At 39.1% G+C, this 20,159-nt stretch overlaps 1 protein-coding gene across 1 annotated transcript; it reads left to right on the top strand.

Annotated features, from left to right (window-relative positions):
- Positions 1-341: 341 nt before the first annotated feature.
- On the top strand, positions 342-17,003 carry TDO2 (tryptophan 2,3-dioxygenase). Its single transcript, NM_001046313.1, is given in 12 exon segments — positions 342-440; positions 666-771; positions 2,643-2,733; positions 5,169-5,239; positions 6,276-6,403; positions 7,719-7,905; positions 9,175-9,282; positions 12,130-12,241; positions 12,811-12,868; positions 14,152-14,231; positions 15,054-15,144; positions 16,455-17,003. Coding segments are annotated over 12 exon segments (1,221 nt in total). The 5' UTR covers positions 342-405; the 3' UTR covers positions 16,609-17,003.
- Positions 17,004-20,159: the final 3,156 nt, after the last annotated feature.

The raw sequence follows: 20,159 nt of genomic DNA, 5'->3' as shown, positions 1-20,159 counted from the left end.
TGTTTTTTAACAAGCTCATTCTCTTATACATTCTAACACTATGCAAATGTGTTCTTGGAATAGAATAGTTAAATCTTCGGGTTTTTAAACTTTGCCTCTCATCGATTTATTTACTGCTTGTTATTTTGGATATGAAAGCAGAACTTAGCAAGTCAAATACTGTTGGCAGAATACTCAGGTCTATAGCAAACAAACTGCCCCAAACATAAATCCACGCTACAGTCTGCCAAAGTTCAGCTTCTGTACCAACTGAAACAGAAGTCCCACTAGGAGATGCAAAGGGGCTGATTGGCTGGGGCAGGGTGGGCAGGGTACATAAAAGGCAGCTGTGGACATCTGGGGAGGTCAGCCTCATCATCCAGCTACAGTTAGAGCTCTGGGCTGCCCTGACAGTGTATCTTCATCATGAGTGGGTGCCCCTTTTTAGGAAAGAGCTTTGGGTGAGTATTTACCTCTATCCTGAGTATGGTTAAGCTCTTAGGAAGGTCAGATAGGAAAAGTAATTTCAGAATTTCAAGAGCAAAGGTGAAAACTGTCAGCCTTCTTCCACTGTTTAATCATCTACTTTGAAAAGTTAGGAATAAGAGAATTCTCGTCGCTCCTGTTATTCGGTACTGTGCTTTCTCAAGCTCTATTTTTTCCCCTTTTACTTCTTTCACCTGAAGATATGCTTTTAAACCACTCTCTGCACAAGGCAGTGAAGAAGACAAATCACAGGCCGGTGTGAACAGAGCCAGTAAAGGAGGACTTATCTATGGGAACTACCTGCAAGTAAGTGGCAGGGTCCTTACAAGAATTATCTTTCATTTTTGGGCCTTAAACTCAGTTACATGACATTTTCATGTTTGGGGATTGTTTTGTGTTTGTTTTTGCAGTTGGGCTTCCCTGGTAGCTCAGCTGGTAAAGAATCTGCCTGCAATGCAGTAGACCCTGGTTGGTAGCTCAGCTGGTAAAGAATCTGCCTGCAATGCAGTAGACCCTGGTTCGATTCCTGAGTCAGGCAGATCCCCTAGAGAAGGGATAGGCTCCCCACTCCAGTATTCTTGGGCTTCCCTGGTGGCTCAGCTGGTTAAGAATCTGCCTGCAATGTGGGAGACCTGGGTTTGATCCCTCTGTTGGGAAGAGCCCCTGGAGAAGGGAACGACTACCCACTCCAGTATTCTTGCTTGGAGAATTTCATGGACCGTATAGTCCATGGGGTCGTAAAGATTCTCAGTCACCCAATAGTTTTATGGATCTAAAGATATCTCTTTTTATACAAATGTATGCTTTTTTGAGCATATATTTTTATTAGAAAATTCTAAGACTTGTATGTAAAGATTCACCTGCCCAACAAACGTACAATAATGGCAGAGAAAGCATAGATAACTGGCTGGCATTGCACGACCTGTTCACGTGAGACCTGATTACTAGATCCCAGCCTAGAATTGCAAATGTAGCCAGACAATTTCTCTTTTAAATTCTTTATTGTAAAGTGGAAATGTTGAAGGCATATGTTTAGATGAAAGAAGGGTGTTAAAAAGAGGTATTTGAACATTATTTTATCTTTTTTTTTTTGCCACTTGGCATGTGGGAACTTAGTTCCCTGACCAGGGGTTGAACCCTCACCTCTTGCAGGGGAAGCATGGAGTCCCAACCCTGGACCACTAGGGAAATTGCTGGAGATTATTTTTAAGATGTGAAATGATTAGAATCCTTGATGACTTTGTTGATGGGTTTCTAAGGATGAGCTGATAGGCAATGTTAAGACCTTCTTAGAACTGACTCTTTAGGAGAATAAAAGAACAGCAGACACATAGTAGGCTAAGCAAGTTATAGAGCTTTTATGGCACTGGCTTCAAGAGATGGAAGGGATGTGATTTCTCAGTGAGGGTAATAGTATGTATTAGTAAAAATTCCTGGGCTTCCCCAGTGGCACAGTGATAAAGAATCCACCTGCCAATGCAGGAGACTCTAGAGACTCAGGTTCGAACCCTGGGTTGGAAAGATCCTTTGGAGGAGGGCATGGGAAACCACTCCAGTATTCTTGCCTGGAGAATCCCACGGACAGAGGAGCCTGGTGGGCTACAGTCCATTTGGTGGCAAAGAGTCAGACATGACAGCACACACACATACACAGATATAATTTCTTCTGAAAAGAATAAAACTCATAAATTCAACTCACTCCTTGTGAAGAGACATTAATTGTTTAAAAGAAAGTAGATTGGTTCCTGAGTATTTGGGAGTATTCCTGAGTATTTTTTTTTTTATAGTATCATATTCTATTTATTAAAGTTGGTAAAAATCAAGTTTTGCAATTTCAATATCAGTCTTTTTGTAATCTTTTTTTCCAGTTTTACTGAGATATAATTGACATATAACTTCACATAAGTTTAAGGTGCCCACATGTTGATTTGATTACACTTACATATGGCATAGTGATTACTAACAGAGCATTAACTAATGCCTGCATCATGTCACATAATCACCTTTCTTGTTTGTTTGTTTTTTTTTTTTTGTGGTAAGAACACTTAAGATCTAGTATATGGTGCATTGTCATTAACTACAATCACTATGGTGTACATTAGATCCTAACTGTAACTTATTCATCATGTAAATAGAAGTTTCTACAAAATCAGTTTTTCTATTTTTTTTGTTTGAAGTTGGAAAAAGTTTTGAATGCACAGGAGCTTCAAAGTGAAATGAAAGGAAATAAAATCCACGATGAACATCTTTTTATCATAACTCATCAAGGTAAGTCACACACAGGGTTGAACAGTAACTATTCATAGTAGTTTCCCATTAGTAATGGGGAGAGTTACAATGCTTTTAACTGTAGAATGGTGAAAGAGTAAAGGATCACATTTGCTAGGGTGCTTGCAAAGACTTTGCTATCAGATAAATTATCATAGGTCCTCCTTCTGGGATTTACTACAGTCTTCTTTCTGTTACCTCACTACTTATCAGGTAGGACTTTGTCCTTAATCCAAAGAGACTTTTTATCTCTTGGAATTCACAAAGAATCTGAAAGTTAAGATGTCACTACTTGTCAACTCAGAGCTATTTTCAAGAAATAGATCACTCACATTTACTGTAACTGTACATGTCCTACAGAAATTTGGTACTAAACAGGAATATAAATTTTATCTAAAATGTGTATTCATTCTCTCCAGACTTCTAACTTCTGGGTAGTGGTTTTTTAACGTAGGAGTCCATGACTTTGGAAGTTGAGGAAGTCTCAGAACTCTTTGACTTGTGTGAAAGATTTCACAAATATGTGTCTTACAGAAGTCTGTTACCCCAAAACATTCAGATTTACTCTAAATCCTTTGTATCTAATACTGTCCTCTGGTTGATCATGGCTCCATCTCTCATGCTGATCAGCGCTGCATTTCTAGATGTTTCTTTGTCTTATCCATTCTTTCTGTCTTTCAAATGATTGTTTTCTTCACTGACTGGCTAATATAACCAACTCCTTTGAGGAAAAAAAAAAAAAGGAAAATAATTGGCTTAATGTGTTACTTCTTCTGTTTTTTATGGTGACATTCTGTTGGTGGCTTATACCAAGACAAAATCAATGAGGGCAGAATGACAGCAGGTGAGCATACATCTAGAATCAGAAATCTATTTCGAATCCCATCTCTACCATTAAAGATGATGCAACCTCAGTCTGGTTTCTGGACTAGTAATTCTCTTCATTTCCCCATCTGTACAATGGGAAGAATGATTACATCTTCTCATTCACAGAGCTCCTGTGAGGATGACATGAGATAAGGTGTGTTACACATTTAGTTCAAGGTACAGCATGCAGTGAGCTCATAGTAAATGGTAGCTTGCATCATTTGATGGAGAAACTTTCCTTCCATTAGAACACAAGGTAAGCAGGTCATGGGACCTGCTACCCAGAGTTAAACTTGAAAAATTGATAAATAAACTGATCAAAAAATATTTGATTTGCTCTTTTTGTCTAAAGATGGAAATTAGATTTCTAAAGTCTCCTTAGCTCTAATTTAAAGGTATAATTTTATTCCTTTCATTAGTACAGAAGCACAGCCTTTGTCCAAACAGAATGCATGAGCAATCATTAAAATGATTCATTTCCATGTTCCCCTAATGACTACATTTGCTATTTAATTTATCTATTTATAAAATAATCACCCAGTGTTTATCTTATCTCAAACATTATGCCAGGAGCTGAGGGAAACTGATGAATATGACAGAGTTTCAGCCTGTTCATAACTTGTCCTCCCTGTAAAGTCTGCGGCTAAGTCGTTTCAGTCGTGTCTGACTCTGTGCGACCCCATAGACGGCAGCCCACCAGGCTCCCCCATCCCTGGGATTCTCCAGGCAAGAACACTGGAGTGGGTTGCCATTTCTTTCTCCAAAGCATGAAAGTGAAAAGTGAAAGGGAAGTCGCTCAGTCGTATCTGACTCTTAGTGACCCCATGGACGGCGGCCTACCAGGCTCCCCCGTCCATGGGATTTTTCAAGCAAGAGTACTGGAGTGGGGTGCCATTGCCTTCTCCACTGTAAAGTCTAAATCTCTAGAAACAAACATGTCATCATACTCATTAGGTTGCGCGCATGATGCTTAGTCGCTCAGTGGCGTCCAACTTTTGCAACCTTATGGACTGTAGCCCACCAGGCTCCTCTGTCCATGAGATTATCCAGGCAAGAATACTGGAATGGGTAGCCAGTTCCTTCTCCACAGAAACTTCCCGACCCAGGGATCGAACCCTTATTGCAGGGATCAAACTTCTGTATTGTAGGCAGATTCTTTTCTGTCTGAGCCACCAGGGAAGCCCATTCATTACGTTAATGAATTATTAATATCTCACTTTATAGATATTCAGTATTACTTCTGCTTCTCCACACACCTCCAGCTTCCACATGGGAAGATAAGATTATTTGCTGTATCCCAAAAAGACATTTACAGTATTTAGTTGAAAGAAATCAGTTCAAAAATAACATAAAGCATATAGATAACATACCTGACATATTAAAACATTCATTAAAAGGAGGCTATTTTAACTTGATCACTAATACTTGTTTGTTAGCATAGCATAGGGCTATGTTGGCATTTATAGACTTTTAAGTTACATTTTTATTTCTCTTTCAATGTGTTAGCCTTGTCTTTCATATAATTATGGTCAAAAGGCTCCCGACTGATGATGATCTTCTCCTTGCAGCTTATGAACTCTGGTTTAAGCAGATCCTGTGGGAATTAGATTCTGTTCGTGAGATCTTTCAGAATGGCCATGTGAGTTGCTATGTCACAGTATTCCTTTCATACTTTTCTTTGAGAGTGTAGAAAATATTATTAATGGGAAAAGTTTAACACCAAATGGTGGAATTAGTATTTAAGGGGGAAAAAAGTTTCTAGTGTAGAGAGTTTGGTCATGTTCTTCCAGCGTAATTATCACCATGCCCTTGCTTTAAGATGCCTTTCAAATTTTATTTTCAAGTCCTTTGTTTAGAAATCAATTTTTTCCCCTGCAAAAAGTTGTTACAAATGACAGTGGATTGCCAGGACAGCTAATGTAGATTCTTTAATCAATAGCTACCAGAATTGTATTTCTAATGAATGTTTGCTATGAGAAGATAGGAGCAATGATGAAGGAGGTGACACAGGAGGAGAGGTGGAGATGGGGAAAGAGAATAGACAAGACGAAGAGGATGAGCCAGAAGAGGATGAGGAGGAACAGAGTGGGAGGAGGAAGAGTCAGAATCCTGGTGATGTTCCCTCAGTCTCCCTCCCAGCCCACTTCTTGCACACATACCTTCCTTCATCCTTGGAGGACACAGGACACAGCCTTGTGTTCTCCAGCTCAGAGCCCGTGTGCCAAGGGGGCTGGGAAGGAGAGAACATCCATTCTCTGTGAACATCATCCCCATCCATTTCCATGGCAACTCCTGCCCTTGAGACAGAACAGAGGAACCCAAGTGTCTGCTTAATTCTTACCCACAAGTTTCCACGTTCTCCTAAACTTTATTCCTCAGAGCAAAACTAAGAGAGACATTTGCTTTGAAATCAGTGGGAGTTGTGTTCCAGAATTTACTTAAATTGTCCTTCCATAGAATTTTTCTAGTTTTAAAGAAAAAAAAAAAAAAGATTTGAATGTTGCAGACACTTCTTGCAAACAATTCAGAGTTGCCATTAGTTTAGAATCTACCTAAGGCACATTTTAATGCAAATGTTCCTCTTTAAAGTAGAGATAACATCCACAGGAGTGCATTGTTTAGTGTCTCCCAGAATTGAGGATTGATTACTCAGTGTCTTGTCTCCTAACACCCAGGTGAGGGATGAGAGGAACATGCTGAAGGTGATCACCCGAATGCACCGAGTGGTGGTGATCCTCAAACTCTTGGTCCAGCAGTTTTCCGTCCTGGAGACCATGACAGCCTTGGACTTCAATGACTTCAGGTGCGCGCGCGGCTTTGCCAGCATACAGGGGTTACCCTTCCCTTCTGATGGGCTGGAGAGAACGTGCCTGCTGTTTTGCGTGGCGTTAAGGAGTCAGTCTTGCTGACAGTCTGTCACTGTGAGCACTTGGGAGCCGTCATCCCGAAGCATTTGAGTAGCTATTGAAAATATTTCATCTCTTCCTTTCACATATGAACATAACAGGATCCATTAAATTCAATTCATCATGTGTACCCTAGTTTTATCCCAAAAGGATTTTAGACAGCTTAGCAAAATGGCTTAAAAGGCTGATATAATACACATTCTAAATTTAAATGATTAAAAACCAAAAATACAAGAGAAATAGGAATGATATGTAAAGAAGCATGTAACCAAAACTGACAGTATAAATTATGGATTGAACTATAAATTTTATTTTTTATGTGTTTTAAATTTTTATTTTATATTAGACTACAGTTAATTAACAATGTTGTGTTAGTTTCAGGTGTTCAGCAAAGTGATTCAGTTATACATGTACATGTATCTATTCTTTTTCAGATTCTTTTCCCACTTAGGTTATTATGGAATGTTTAGCAGTCAAACTATAAATTTTATAAGAAAACCTTTTCATAACTAAGATTTGAGAAGAAATTTTAAGAGCATGGGGTGCAGAAGCAGTATCCTCTACATGGTTGGTAATCAAATGAAAAGAAGTAGAATTCCTTTTTAGTATATACTTAACAAATTGAAGTCTTAGTACCAGTTATAGGGAGAACATTTATAGGGATGTGAGGGTTGTGCCTGGTGGGAGTAATCACATTTTGTGATGCCCTCTTTTGTGCTAGGCAACATTCCATTCATTTCACTTGTGGAGTCTCACAGTGCTGAACTTTGAGAATTGAACTTTAAGGAGAAACTGAAGAAAATTTACAAAGGAACTTTTAGCACTATTGAATAAGAAGTATTGCTCAATGTTCATCTGTCTTTACCTTAGGAAAAAACTTAGTATACACACATGCATGTACATCTATGCATGTGTATATATAAGCACACATGTGAACGCACATACACAGATATAAACACACATTGGTACACTATGACCCTTCACAAACTATACAAACATCGGCCTGCAGAGACGATGATGGCTAGGAGCTCGTTGTCCTGATTGGATCAAGTCCAAGTCATGGGTTCAGCCCTGGGCTGTTGTGTGTCTGTGCCTGGTGACACCTGCAGAGTCACATGACCACCGCCTCCCCCCTCCCCAAGAAGGCAGTGTTACAGTGATTTACAATGTGCACCTTCCCCTGCTCTTCTCTCCCGGGACCTGTTCTCAAAGAGAGTACTTATCCCCGGCGTCCGGCTTCCAGAGTCTGCAGTTCCGCCTGTTAGAAAACAAGATAGGGGTTCTGCAGAGCTTGAGGGTCCCTTACAACAGAAGACACTACCGCGACAACTTCAGAGGGAAAGACAACGAGCTTCTGCTGAAGTCCGAGCAAGAAAGGACGCTTCTGCAGCTGGTTGAGGTGCGTGCGCAGACGTAACGTTTCGCTCAGCACGTGTAGTTCACTGAGCTTCTGCGAGATCCGGACTTCAAAACTCCTGTCGAAATTGGGTTGCATTTGTTGTAAATAAGAGAAGAATGAACTTATAAAAATACTTCAACTGGTAAATTCCACTAATTAAAATATTAAGAACTCTCTTGAGAACTTCAGAGATATTTCTATAGTCAATGATATGTTAACATTTAATAACCTCTATATCTTATTAAAACAACCCTTTTAAACATTGCTGCTAAGCAACTAGCATTGGGTTAGCTGATTTTTAAACTGGGTATGGTTATTTATTTAATGAGCTTTACTTTAAAATATTCCATAATTGAAAAGTTCCACAAGTTGAGTATGTTTCTTAATTAAACTACATCACTAAGGTTCATCACTAAAGTTCTGTCCTTCAGGATTTCCCCCAGTCATATCTAGTTCTCTGTGGGTCTGTACATGGTCCTGAGGAATTATTAGTTTCTGCGCAAGAAAATTATTAAATAGGATTGTACAGTCTTGACTTCTTGGACAAAGGCTTTTACTTTGCAAATTAAACTTTTATTTTAGCAAATTATGCTCTGCTCACTAATCCCCTGGGCATTATAAATACAGATTTAGGTTAATAAATATTAATGCCACTTAATGGCTATAGAAAAAGAATCACAAAGTTAAATTCAAAACCAAGAATAAGCTATATGAGAGCTCATAGAGATGCATGGACTCGTTTTTATTTCTAGATTAAAAATCCTGTGGAATCTGGAAATAATTGAGTAGCTAGCTGATTTCAATGTTGCTAAGTACACAGTGTTCTTGCATTTAGATCAAATCAAATTATATATGATATGATTCCTTCAGCTCCTAAGACATAAACTATTTTGAGAATAAACCAGTATACCTCATTAAAACAACATATACATATGTTCATAGATCTATAGAACAAAACTGGAATATCTGTAATAATTTAATAGAAAGTAAATTTTTAATATGATTGCCTTCTAGATTAGGAGAAAAAAACACTGCTGTTTTATAAATGAAGAAATTGAAGGGGAGAGGGGATATAGCTCAGTGGTAGAGCATTTGACTGCAGATATTGAAAGGAAAGAGAAACGTTTACATACAAAAAGATTAATGATATACTGACATTTTCCTCAAAACCAGGAAAATTTTATATTTCAAGTTCACAAATGTTTGTTACAAAACATTTGACATATTTTAAATTTTACAATGTATTCACTTGAAAAATATTTACTTCAGGCATGGCTGGAAAGAACCCCAGGTTTAGAGCCGCATGGATTTAACTTCTGGGGAAAGCTTGAAAAGAACATTGTCAAAGGTTTGGAAGAAGAATTCACAAAGATTCAGGTATTTGTGAAACCATAAGTAAACATAAGTTTACTATAGGAGAAGTTTTGGGAATTTTATTTTAATTTTATTTTCTCTTAGTCTTTCATTTTCCTTATATTCTTTTTCTTTTACACGTGCATCTGCTTGGAATATATTACACAAGTGATTTAATTTTATTGATGCATAATAAAAAATAAGTGAAGGAGTTTATTGTAGGCAAGATTTTGAGGAGATGAGACTAATAGAGATTTTTCATTTTTATTGAAAGTTTCATGTTATGATTGCTTCTAGACAGAAGTGGGCTCACAAAGGACCAGTCAACCAATACATTAAGTCACGTAACTTCCCCTTCACTCATGTATGCTGAGTTCCTCCTATTGGCTGAGTTCTTCCTCAGACCATGGCAAACTTCCCTCAGTTAAAACAATACTGTTGATTCCTCAGTTTCTCTCATGTTATGGGCCTTCATCCTTTCTTCATGACCAAATTTTTGGAAGAGTTGTTTCAATTCTACATCTTGAGAGGCTATGTGCACCGTGCAGTGTTGTCACAGTCACGGGTCAAATTCCCCTTCCCTTCTTGGTGACCCTGTAACATACCCTTCTGCTACCTGGTTCATTTGCTTCCCTCCCTTCATGGGCAAAATGTAAAATATGAGTATTTACCTCATAGAGATATTGTGAACGTTACATTGGATTCATATTTGCAGGGTATTTAGAACAGCAGTGAGTGTAATTATTTCTTTTTCTCCATCTAATTCTCACCGTGGTTCAGTCTGCCTTCCTGTTGTTCACAAGTGACCCCCGTATGTAAATCCAATGGCCGTTTTATCTTCATTTTATTTCATTTCCTACTGGCTTTAATACTAATCACTACCTACACTTTCTTGAACATTCTCCCCACCCAACCCCGCTCCGCCATGGTTTTGGTATCAACATTTTGTTCTCACCTAGCTTTCTGACCCTTACTTCTCCAGCTCTTTCATGGGTTCATGTTTCTTTCTGAAACCAGTAACTGATGGAGATTCACAATGCATGGGCTCAGGTCCCTTGTATCCTCTTTTTCCTCTTCCACCAGGTGAACTCATTTATACCTGCTGCTGCAGCATCTGCTTAGACACCAGTAATTCTCAACTGTTTATCTCTAGCTTATTTGGCTCTTTGAATTTCATAATCCATTCTCCTTTCCCAGATAACTCTTTCCCAGTCTTCAGGTCTTGTTTCAAGGAAAACTTCAGCAGGAGGGTCTTTATTGAACTCTCTGCTACTATAAGTTGTGATGGTATGACATTGCTCCTTTATTTCACTGCCCGTGGTTGCAATTATTTAAAATTCTTTTTCAAAAAATTGAGGTATAGTTGTCTTACAATGTTGTATTAGTTTCTGCTATAAAACAAAGTGAATCAGCCATATGTATACATACATGCCCTCTGTCTTGAGACTCCAACCTCTCCATCCCAACCCTCTAAGTCATCACAGAGCACCAATCTGAGCTCCCTGTGCTATACAGCAGCTGCCCACTAGCTATCTATTTTATAGTAGTATATATATAGGGCTTCCCAGGTGACACAGTGGTGAAGAATCCACCTGCCACTGCAGGAGATGCAAGAGCAGTGGGTTTGATCCCTGGGTCAGGAAGATTCCCTGGAGGAGAAAATGGCAACCCACTCCAGTATTCTTGCCTGGAAAATCCCATGGACAGAGGCTACAGTCCATGGGGTCACAAAAGAGTCAGACATGACTGAGTGACTGAACACAAACATGCATAGTGTATATATAATCCCAATCTCCCAATTTATCTCACTCTTTTGCCCTCTGTTTCCAACCCTCCATGTCCACACATTTGTTCTCTACATATTCATCTCTATTCCTGCCCTGCACTGTTTATAACAGCAAAGATCTGGCAACAACCTAAATGTCTATCAACAGAAGAATGGATGAAGATGCGGTACATTTATAAAATAGAGTATTACTCAGCCATAAAAAATGAACGCAATTAGGTCATTTGTAGAGAAGTGGATGCACCTAGAGCCTGTCATACAGAGTGAAGTAAGTCAGAAAGAGGAAAAATAAAGTATGTTGATGCATATATGTGGAGAAATGGTTCAGATGAACCTAGTTGTATGGTTGTAATTTAACAAGTTTTCAGTGTTTTAGTCCCACCAGATAGAGATCAGGGGACTCGGTTTTTGCTCACAATTTTTTCTCTATCACTAGCCTGACATTTACTGAATAAATGAATAGTCCATTGGCCATAGAAGGCACACACATTCTGACCACATGATATGCTTGATCTGGTAAATGGAAGTCAGCTGGAGTAACTGATTTTTGCTCCAAGTAATTGAATTCTAAGTAGAGCATGTGTTGAAGGCAGGAAAATGCAAATTTCCTTAAACAAATCAATAAATATCAAGTGAATAAAAATATAACAGTGAAAAATATCTAAGGAATTGTATTTATAGAATATTGCTCTGAAGATAGAATTTCAGTAGAATTAGTAGTTTCTCTGACTAGGAATTCTTAACTTTTCCTAACTGGAATTAATTTACTCCCTGTATTAAATAATTGTCTAAAATTAGACATTATTGACCCCTCATAGTCACTCCAGTTTTGCCCGAATTCATTTATCATGACATTTATGAAAAGAGTATTTGAGTTTAACAAATCATTTAAACTTAAACAAAAGGGTAGAACCAGTGGGCATGAGGCTTCCCTAATTTTCCAAGCTTATAGTCTTAGATGATACACTGCATATCCTGGGGGACACCTTTTCTGCACCTGGGCTAGTCTATTTCTCACAAGCAGTATTTTCTAAAATAAGAATTTATTTTCTTTTGGGAATATTAATGCAGCTTTTCTCCCAAAGGCTAAGGAAGAGTCAGAGGAAAAGGAGGAACAAATGGCTGAATTTCAGAAGCAGAAAGAGGTATTACTGTCCTTATTTGATGAGAAACGTCATGAGCATCTCCTTAGTAAAGGTAGGCATTTCTATTCAGAGGATCCTTTCCCTGGAACATAAGACTGTGAGCTCAAAATACCAAACCCTACTTCGGGGGGATAAAATGGACATTGATATTTCCATTCATAGAAGTAAGGAATTTTAAAATTTATCTTGCAAGTTATCTTTATCAATTTTTTCTTTTTTTGAAAGTGAAAAATATATTTAACTAACTTTATAATTCTATAATTTAGTTGCATTATTTTCAAAGAGATATTCATAAATGATACAGGAACTAAATATTTAGAGGGGAAAAGCTCACGTCCTTTTGTCTGTGGCTGTTTATTGCATGATTTCTGTCTATTTAAAAGTTTTGAGAATTTAAAGTGTGTGTGTATATACATGTATGTATTATTTTGTTTTTTAAAATCTAATACTAAAATAATGTTTTAAATGATAGTTTTCCAAATTCAAGTTAAGGGATTAAATATTTAACTAACATTCACATTATTTTCTAAAAACATGAACAATTACTTAAGGTGATGATGCCAAATTAACATGAGTGCCTTAAATTACCTATTAAATTAAAACTTGTTCCATGTCTTGCAGGAGAAAGACGGCTATCGTACAAAGCACTTCAGGGGGCCTTGATGATATATTTTTACAGGTAAAAACAAATCAAAAGAAGAGAATTTGAAGCAAAAAATTGAGGAGTAGATATAGATAATGTATCAAGTATAAAGCTTATACATTGCTTTAAAAACTAATTAGTTTAAAAACTAATCATAGTTTTTAAAAAGTCATTTAGATTTGGGGGAAAGCTTAGAAAATAATTGTGAAGTTTCATGAGGTTTTTCTTTATTTTAAATAGTAAGAGTCCAATGTTATCCCTGTCACGGGTTAAACACAGACACACACACGCACACACACACGCACACACACACGCACACACGCACACACGCACACACACACACACAAATTAATCAAATATCCTTTTCATTAAATTCTGTGACATTGTGTCCTAAGGACCCGAAGTTGAATCTGTCTCAGAATCTTAGCCATGAAATAGGTTCTGTCATTTAACGACATTGTTATTCCTGTTTTATAAAATGAAAAACAATGAAGTAGAAGCACCATATAAATTGCTGTGCTCTTTGCTCTGCAATTTCAAGTCTAATTGTTGTCACCGCCCACCATGTCTGAGGCCCATCTGTGTTTCATAAATTGAATGTGTCAGAGCAAAAGATGCCCCGCTGGTATAAAGCAAAAAAAAAAAAAATCTATGTTTACTGCGTGTCTTACTTGAATTCATTTAGTTTTTTAATCCTCTTTCACCTATTTTTCAGAATAGCAGCAGCATAAAAAACAGTTTTGACTGTTTTCCTCAATTCTTAGTGAATATATGCCATTCAAGCTTATGTATCCTCTGCAGAAAATACACCGAGTTGACGAAAACTGAAAAATATATATATAAGTAAAATTACATAGATATAAATTAAAAAATATATAAATATACATATATAATTTTATTTTGTGTATATATTTATTTAATATATATTTATTATGTATATATGTATTAGAGGAAACTTTAACAGGCAGTCTTTGTTTTCACAGTTTAATATCCTTGCCTGGAAGAAGTAGCTGGCTATTATTGGCTAGAAAACCTTAGATGTTGTCTGTGTCTGACTTTTATGAGAATGGGGGTGAGGTGTGACTCTGGTTATTTTATGTACTTCAAGAAATGTTCTAGAATCTTTAAACACACACTGAAAGATGAATTGTGTTATCCCCTAAGCCTGGGAGAGTTATCTAAGCTGTCACAGCTCCCCAGAGGCAAAGGGGATGTTGGTTTGGGGCCCAAGAGATTGTAGAGTATGTGTTCTTTCTGACACACTGGACTTGGCTGGACATGTTTATGGTCCAGATGATGATGGTGGTTTTGTTCCCTAGGGAAGAGCCCAGATTCCAGGTCCCTTTCCAGCTGCTGACTTTCCTCATGGATGTGGACTCACTCATGACCAAGTGGAGATGTAAGCCCTTCCCCCCAACCTGACCCACAACCCTGCTCCCCTTCAAGCCCCCAATACCCCTCTGCCCTCCATTTGTGTGTGTGTGTGTGCTGGGGGGGATGGGCTAGTTTGTGAAAAAACAGCTCAGAAATTTCTCTGAGGGCCACCCACCCAGTGCACATGGCAGGCAGTTTTCAGGGCTCATATGTCCTCTGGGGGCCCAGGAAAATGTTGTGTTTGATCAGCAGGAAGAAAAGTGGTCACTCAGTCGTGTCTGACTCTTTGCGATCCCATGGACTATAGTCTACCAGGTTCCTCAGTCCATGGAATTTTCAAGAGGACTGGAGTGGGTTGCCATTCCTTCTCCAGGGGATCTTCCCAACCCAGGGATCGAACCCGGGTCTCCTGCATTGCAGGCAGACGCTTTACCGTCTGAGCCACCAGGAATCATCAGAAGGAAAAAGTAAACTTTAGGTCAAAGAAAATGTTTTAATTTATAATAGTAATGTATTCATCTTTGTGTCAATACAACTTGAAAATATAACGTCAGTAGTTTTGTTTTAATGGAGGAAGGGCCCCACGAAGGCGGTAGGAACAAGGGCTCATAAAAGTCACAGTGTGCCCACACCCCCCGCCCTGGCATCCAAGAGCTAATCCTAGGGAAGAATGGATGCACCGCGCAGCCTGGACCAGGCGGAGCACCAGGCAACCTCCCCTTGTGCCGCATAGGCTCACAGGCGAACCTCGCATATGGAATGATAAAGGGGAGCCTTTTTTCAGAGGCAATAATCGTTCCGACCCCTCTGCCTCAGCGCCCTGGAGCTAATGTGTGTGTTCACCTAGATAACCACGTGTGCCTGGTGCACAGGATGCTCGGCAGCAAGGCGGGCACTGGCGGGTCCTCTGGGTACCAGTACCTGCGCTCCACCGTGAGGTAAGCCGGCGTCACCTTCACCTCCGCGGGGCCACCAGCACCTGTTTGTCCACGGAGATGTGCTTTATCTAGGCAAGTCACTTACACTTGCTCCTGTCTGAACTGCTGGCAACACATTTATCCTTAAATTAAGGAATTCCTACAGGAGCTTTTGGAGATCATTGCAAACATCCTTATTTCTGGAAGGTCATCAGTTGGATCCTGGGATGAGATTGGACGCGGTACCAATATTTGCATCACCTGTGAGGGAGGGAACCAAGTTAACCCAAGGAGAAGTGTTTTCAACTCAGGGTACAGCAAAGTGACCCAGAAATTCTCTGTAATTCACCTATTTTCATCCCTAATCTTACCACCTGATTGACTAAATTATAAAATGCACAGTTTCAGTTTTCATTATTTTTATACATCTTCATTTTCCCAAGAATAAAAGTTAGATTGAATGATTCTAAAAATTTATTAGTTTGAATTTTTATAATCATTACACACTTTCTCCTTTCCTGGAAATAAATTCTGTGAGCATGAAACCATAAATGATCACAGAAAATGAGCACACCCATCAGTGGCGATGGGAATAGTGAACGCAAACCACCTTCCTAGTGTGTCACTTTCTCATTAAATCATCACAAAAGCCTGGTGAGAGGAAGGGATTGTGGTTTTTATTTGATGAAGTTGGAAACCAAAACACTAAGCTTTGGACAGCTTGACCAAGGTCACATGAGTTGCAAATGACAGCAAAATATGAACCCAAATTTGATTTTAAAGACAAATGTTCTTCTGCAGGTGAAATGCAAGTGAAAATAGTTGGCTAACAAACACAAAAGCAATTTTAAAGTGAAAACCACTCTTATAGACATTTATTATATAATCTAAGATGGTGTTTCAATATATCAATACACTCATGTCTGTTACTTGGCAGCTACTTTACAGGTGGGAAATATTTTCCAATGAACAACTGGGAATTTTATTTGCTTTCAATTCATTATTTTGCATCCCACCCTTTAAAAATCAGAAATAGGAACACATCTTTATCTTCATGAAAGTAGCATGACAGTAATAACTCTAGGTTTTGTTCTGGCCCAGTCTGGTCTGGATCGCTGAAACATGTAATATTGTTTTATGGACATAAATTTTGGATATGGAATAAAAATGAAGCAATCTTAATACTAACACTACTTGATATATACAACACGTAACATATATAATATGATAGAATATAGAAATTTATTTATGGCAAAATATCATTATTTGAAACTTTAAAAAATCTTTTGTATCAATAATTCTAAAACATCTGTATATATGTGTTTTTCCAGTGACAGGTACAAAGTATTTGTAGATTTATTTAATCTCTCAACATATCTGGTTCCCCGACACTGGATTCCGAAGATGAACCCAGTCATTCATAAGTTCCTTTACACGGCTGAATACTGTGACAGCTCTTACTTCAGCAGTGATGAATCAGATTAAAATCATCTGCAAAAATCTATGAATTTGCTTTCTCAGTCTGCATTTAAAATTTTTTCTATGAATTTTCATGACTATACAGAGTCCTAATGTAATATATGTACTTACATATATATACATATATAGCATATATTAAACATATAGTACTGTAGCACTGATTCAAACCTAGAAATAATTTTATCACCTCATGTTTGTGATAACAGACTAAACATTAAGATAAGAAATTCAGTTAAATTATAACATTGTACATAGTGTATTTTCCTGTTAAAAACAATGTCCTAGTACTTATCTTAATGTAGCCATGTAATGCAATGGTTATCTCATTTCAAACATTGTAAGCTTGTAAACTTCAGCTGTTTCAAATATTTTATGGAATAAAATGTGTCATTCTGTACAAAGAGGTGTTCAGTCAAACATTTTGCAAGTATTAAGATTGTTTGTTGACATATATTGTTTTGGAAACATTGATTGCATCTGTTAGGACTCTTGGTGACCAAGGACAGAAATCTATCTGAAACTTAACGGGGTTCACTGGGCAGTTACTCCAGGAGATCCTGTATGTGACAAAAGCTTGGGAAGCTTGGAGCCCCCAGGGATGGATGTGGGCCCTGGAGACCTCAGTTCTTGGCACCTGGGGGAACCCTGTCTCATCTCTCTTTCTCAGTAGGGGTTGGCCTTGCTCTTCCCTGTTGTGGACCAGTTCTGTCCTCAGGCTGCATCCATGCTTCAGCACCTCTAGACTCTCAGAGGGAAAAGTGCTCTTCCCAGCCCCAAGGCTCATGGTCTGGGAGGCAGAGCACACCCTAAGGCATGGCAGAATTGAGGTGACCATAGGTATTCTTTCCAGAAGACAGGAGACACATAAACTAAGAAATGACCAAGTTCATTTGTCATGAAAAGTGTGAGACCCAGAGTTTAGATCAGACAGGAGTTCCTTTCTTCTCTTTCTAGCATGGCCTGGCAATACTTAGTGGAATGTCTATTATGAAAATATTATAAAAAATTTTGGGATGTAGAATAACCTTGACCTCGGGTGATCGTCTCTGTAAGAAGCAGGTTCTTGGTGGAACTGAACTATTCTTTGGTCTCAATTGCAACTTTTTCTTATAAGAATCATACTGCCTAGTTTATCTCTAAATTACATATAATTGCTTTTGCCTATATGTGTGTGTGTATACATATGTAGTACCTGATGGTGGTTAAGCTGAAAAATCCAAAGACAAATAGCATGGTGGCCGGTGGTAGTCCCTTAAGTTTGACAGTAAATGCATCTATTAATTACCTATTTTGATATAACAAGGTTAATCCCTAGTTTCCTATCTGTTTAATGGGGATAAAGTTTACAATTTTTGCTTTTTCTCATGAAGTAATGAAGAAATATGTTAGTGGATGTTCTGTCACCAAGATGCCTTGGAAGTTTGAAATAAATGTTATTTGTCAAGACTTATTCTTTTAATAAGTAATCTTATTTAATTATTTTTATCTTGTTTCTTGGTGTGCTAGGTTATACAGCTGTAAGGGTTTTTTTCAAATGATGTATCACTAATTCTTATGTAAATGTCAAAACCACTTATGTACCATGTGTGTGTACTCAGTCGTGTCCGACTCTGTGCGACACCACAGACTGAACCCCGCCAGCCTCCTCTGTTCACGGAATTTTCCAGGCAAGGACACTGGAGTAGGTTGCCATTTCCTACTCCAAAACCACTTATAATGCCCCATTTAAACTTGCTTCTAGTGTCTACAATGCACTTTTAATAATTCTTAAATAAATCATGAAATCAAGGCTGCCCAATTTAGTATTCACTCTGAGATCCCAGTGAAATCACATCCAGGAACATCTTGATGTTTTTCATTATGACTTCTACTAAATACATGACGATTTCATTGCTCTGCTCTTGGCCTCACTGGGTGAATGCCCAGCAGCTTGTCAGAGCTGGACCACAGCATACACCCACGTGGAATAGCAACTGGTGAGGCTGAGAAGCCAGTGAAAGAGTTAAAGCTTAGGCAGGCAGTCCAAGACCCTTTAAGGAGGAGGTGAACAGTCTTGCTCATGTTGTCCTTAAGCCTTGTGCAACAATGTATCTTGCCTGAGCTACATGTTTAGGTCTGGAACTAAGATCACACAGCACAGTGTCTTACTCATGGAAATGCTTTTCTTAGGCTCTATGTTAATGATTATAATTGTAACAGATCTTGCCTGGGAACCTGTTTCTCAAGACTTGTACCCCTGGTTGCACAGCAACAGTGTATCTTGCCTGGAGGCACTGCAGGGAACCCTTCTCCCTGGCTAATCTTGTGCCTAAATTATCTCAGGATGTATGCCTTGGCAAAGGGTCTGGTGAACTCTTGCAACCTTGAGGTATTCTTTTTATGTATTCTCAGCAACCCACTCCAGTGTTCTTGCCTGGAGAATCCCAGGGACGGGGGAGCCTTGGTGGCTACTGTCTAGGGGATCACACAGAGTCCGACACGACTGAAGTGACTTAGCAGCAGCAGCAGCAGGTAGTTGAAAAGTATATAAGGTCCCGCTTAAACCAGTGAGGCAGGTACTCTCCTGCCCCCTTCCATTGCCTCTTGCTGGAAGCTTGCTTTATCCCAGTTCAGTTCAGTCACTCAGTTGTGTCCGACTCTTGGCGACCCCATGAATCGCAGCATGCCAGGCCTCCCTGTCCACCACCAACTCCCGGAGTTCACTCAGACTCACAAAATCTACACAAAGCTCTGAGTGACTGAGACTGTCTTTGGTTCCAGAGTTAAATCTTCTCCATCGTAGACCACGAATCCAGCAGCACCATTTACTGTGAGCTATCAACAGGAAGTGGCTTCTTTGGGAAATCTCTTTTAAAAGAGTTGATGTGTGATCTTTAGGCATGAAGAGACCCTTAAAAGGCTAAAATGGGGGCAGGTGGGGGATAGTGGTGGTGGTGAAATAACATGATTGTGGTGTCTTTTAGAACTGTCAACCCAGGAACACAGAGTAGATGGATTAGCATCCCGTCCACCACAAACAACTGGGGGACTGATGAAACAGTTTCCCATCCTCAGGTGATTCCTGGTCTGGGGACCACACGTGAGAAGCCTTGGATTAAAGGACACGGACTTAGTGGGTCAACTCCTGGGCAGTGGGGGTGAGAGATGCTGAAGAATATGCACTGAGGGAAGGATGGAGAGAGGAGATGGAGAAGTGGCAGGTGATCAGGTGATGGATCAGGTACAGCCGAACTGGTAGAACACTCAAGATTTCCCTCAATTTCATTGATTCGGTCAATATATAATGCTCATGATGTTACCAAAAACAGAGACTCTAAGAGGTGTGGGGAGTTTTTTTGTGTGTGTGTGTGTTTTTTTTTTTCTCGAAGGAGGGACAGGAGATGGTTTGCAGACATTGCAGTTAAGGTGTCTATGTGCATGCATGCTAAATCACTCCAGTCATGGCTGACTCTTTGCAACCCCATGGAGTATAGCCCACCAGGCTCCTCTGTACATGGGATTCTCCAGGCAAGAATAGTGGAGTGGGTTGCCATGGCCTCCTCCAGGGGATCTTCCTG

The sequence above is a fragment of the Bos taurus genome, chromosome 17, assembly GCF_002263795.3.
Source record: "Bos taurus isolate L1 Dominette 01449 registration number 42190680 breed Hereford chromosome 17, ARS-UCD2.0, whole genome shotgun sequence".
Lineage (NCBI taxonomy): Eukaryota > Metazoa > Chordata > Mammalia > Artiodactyla > Bovidae > Bos > Bos taurus.
The sequence above is the reverse complement of the archived record's forward strand: the minus strand, read 5'-3'. Positions and strand labels throughout refer to the sequence as shown.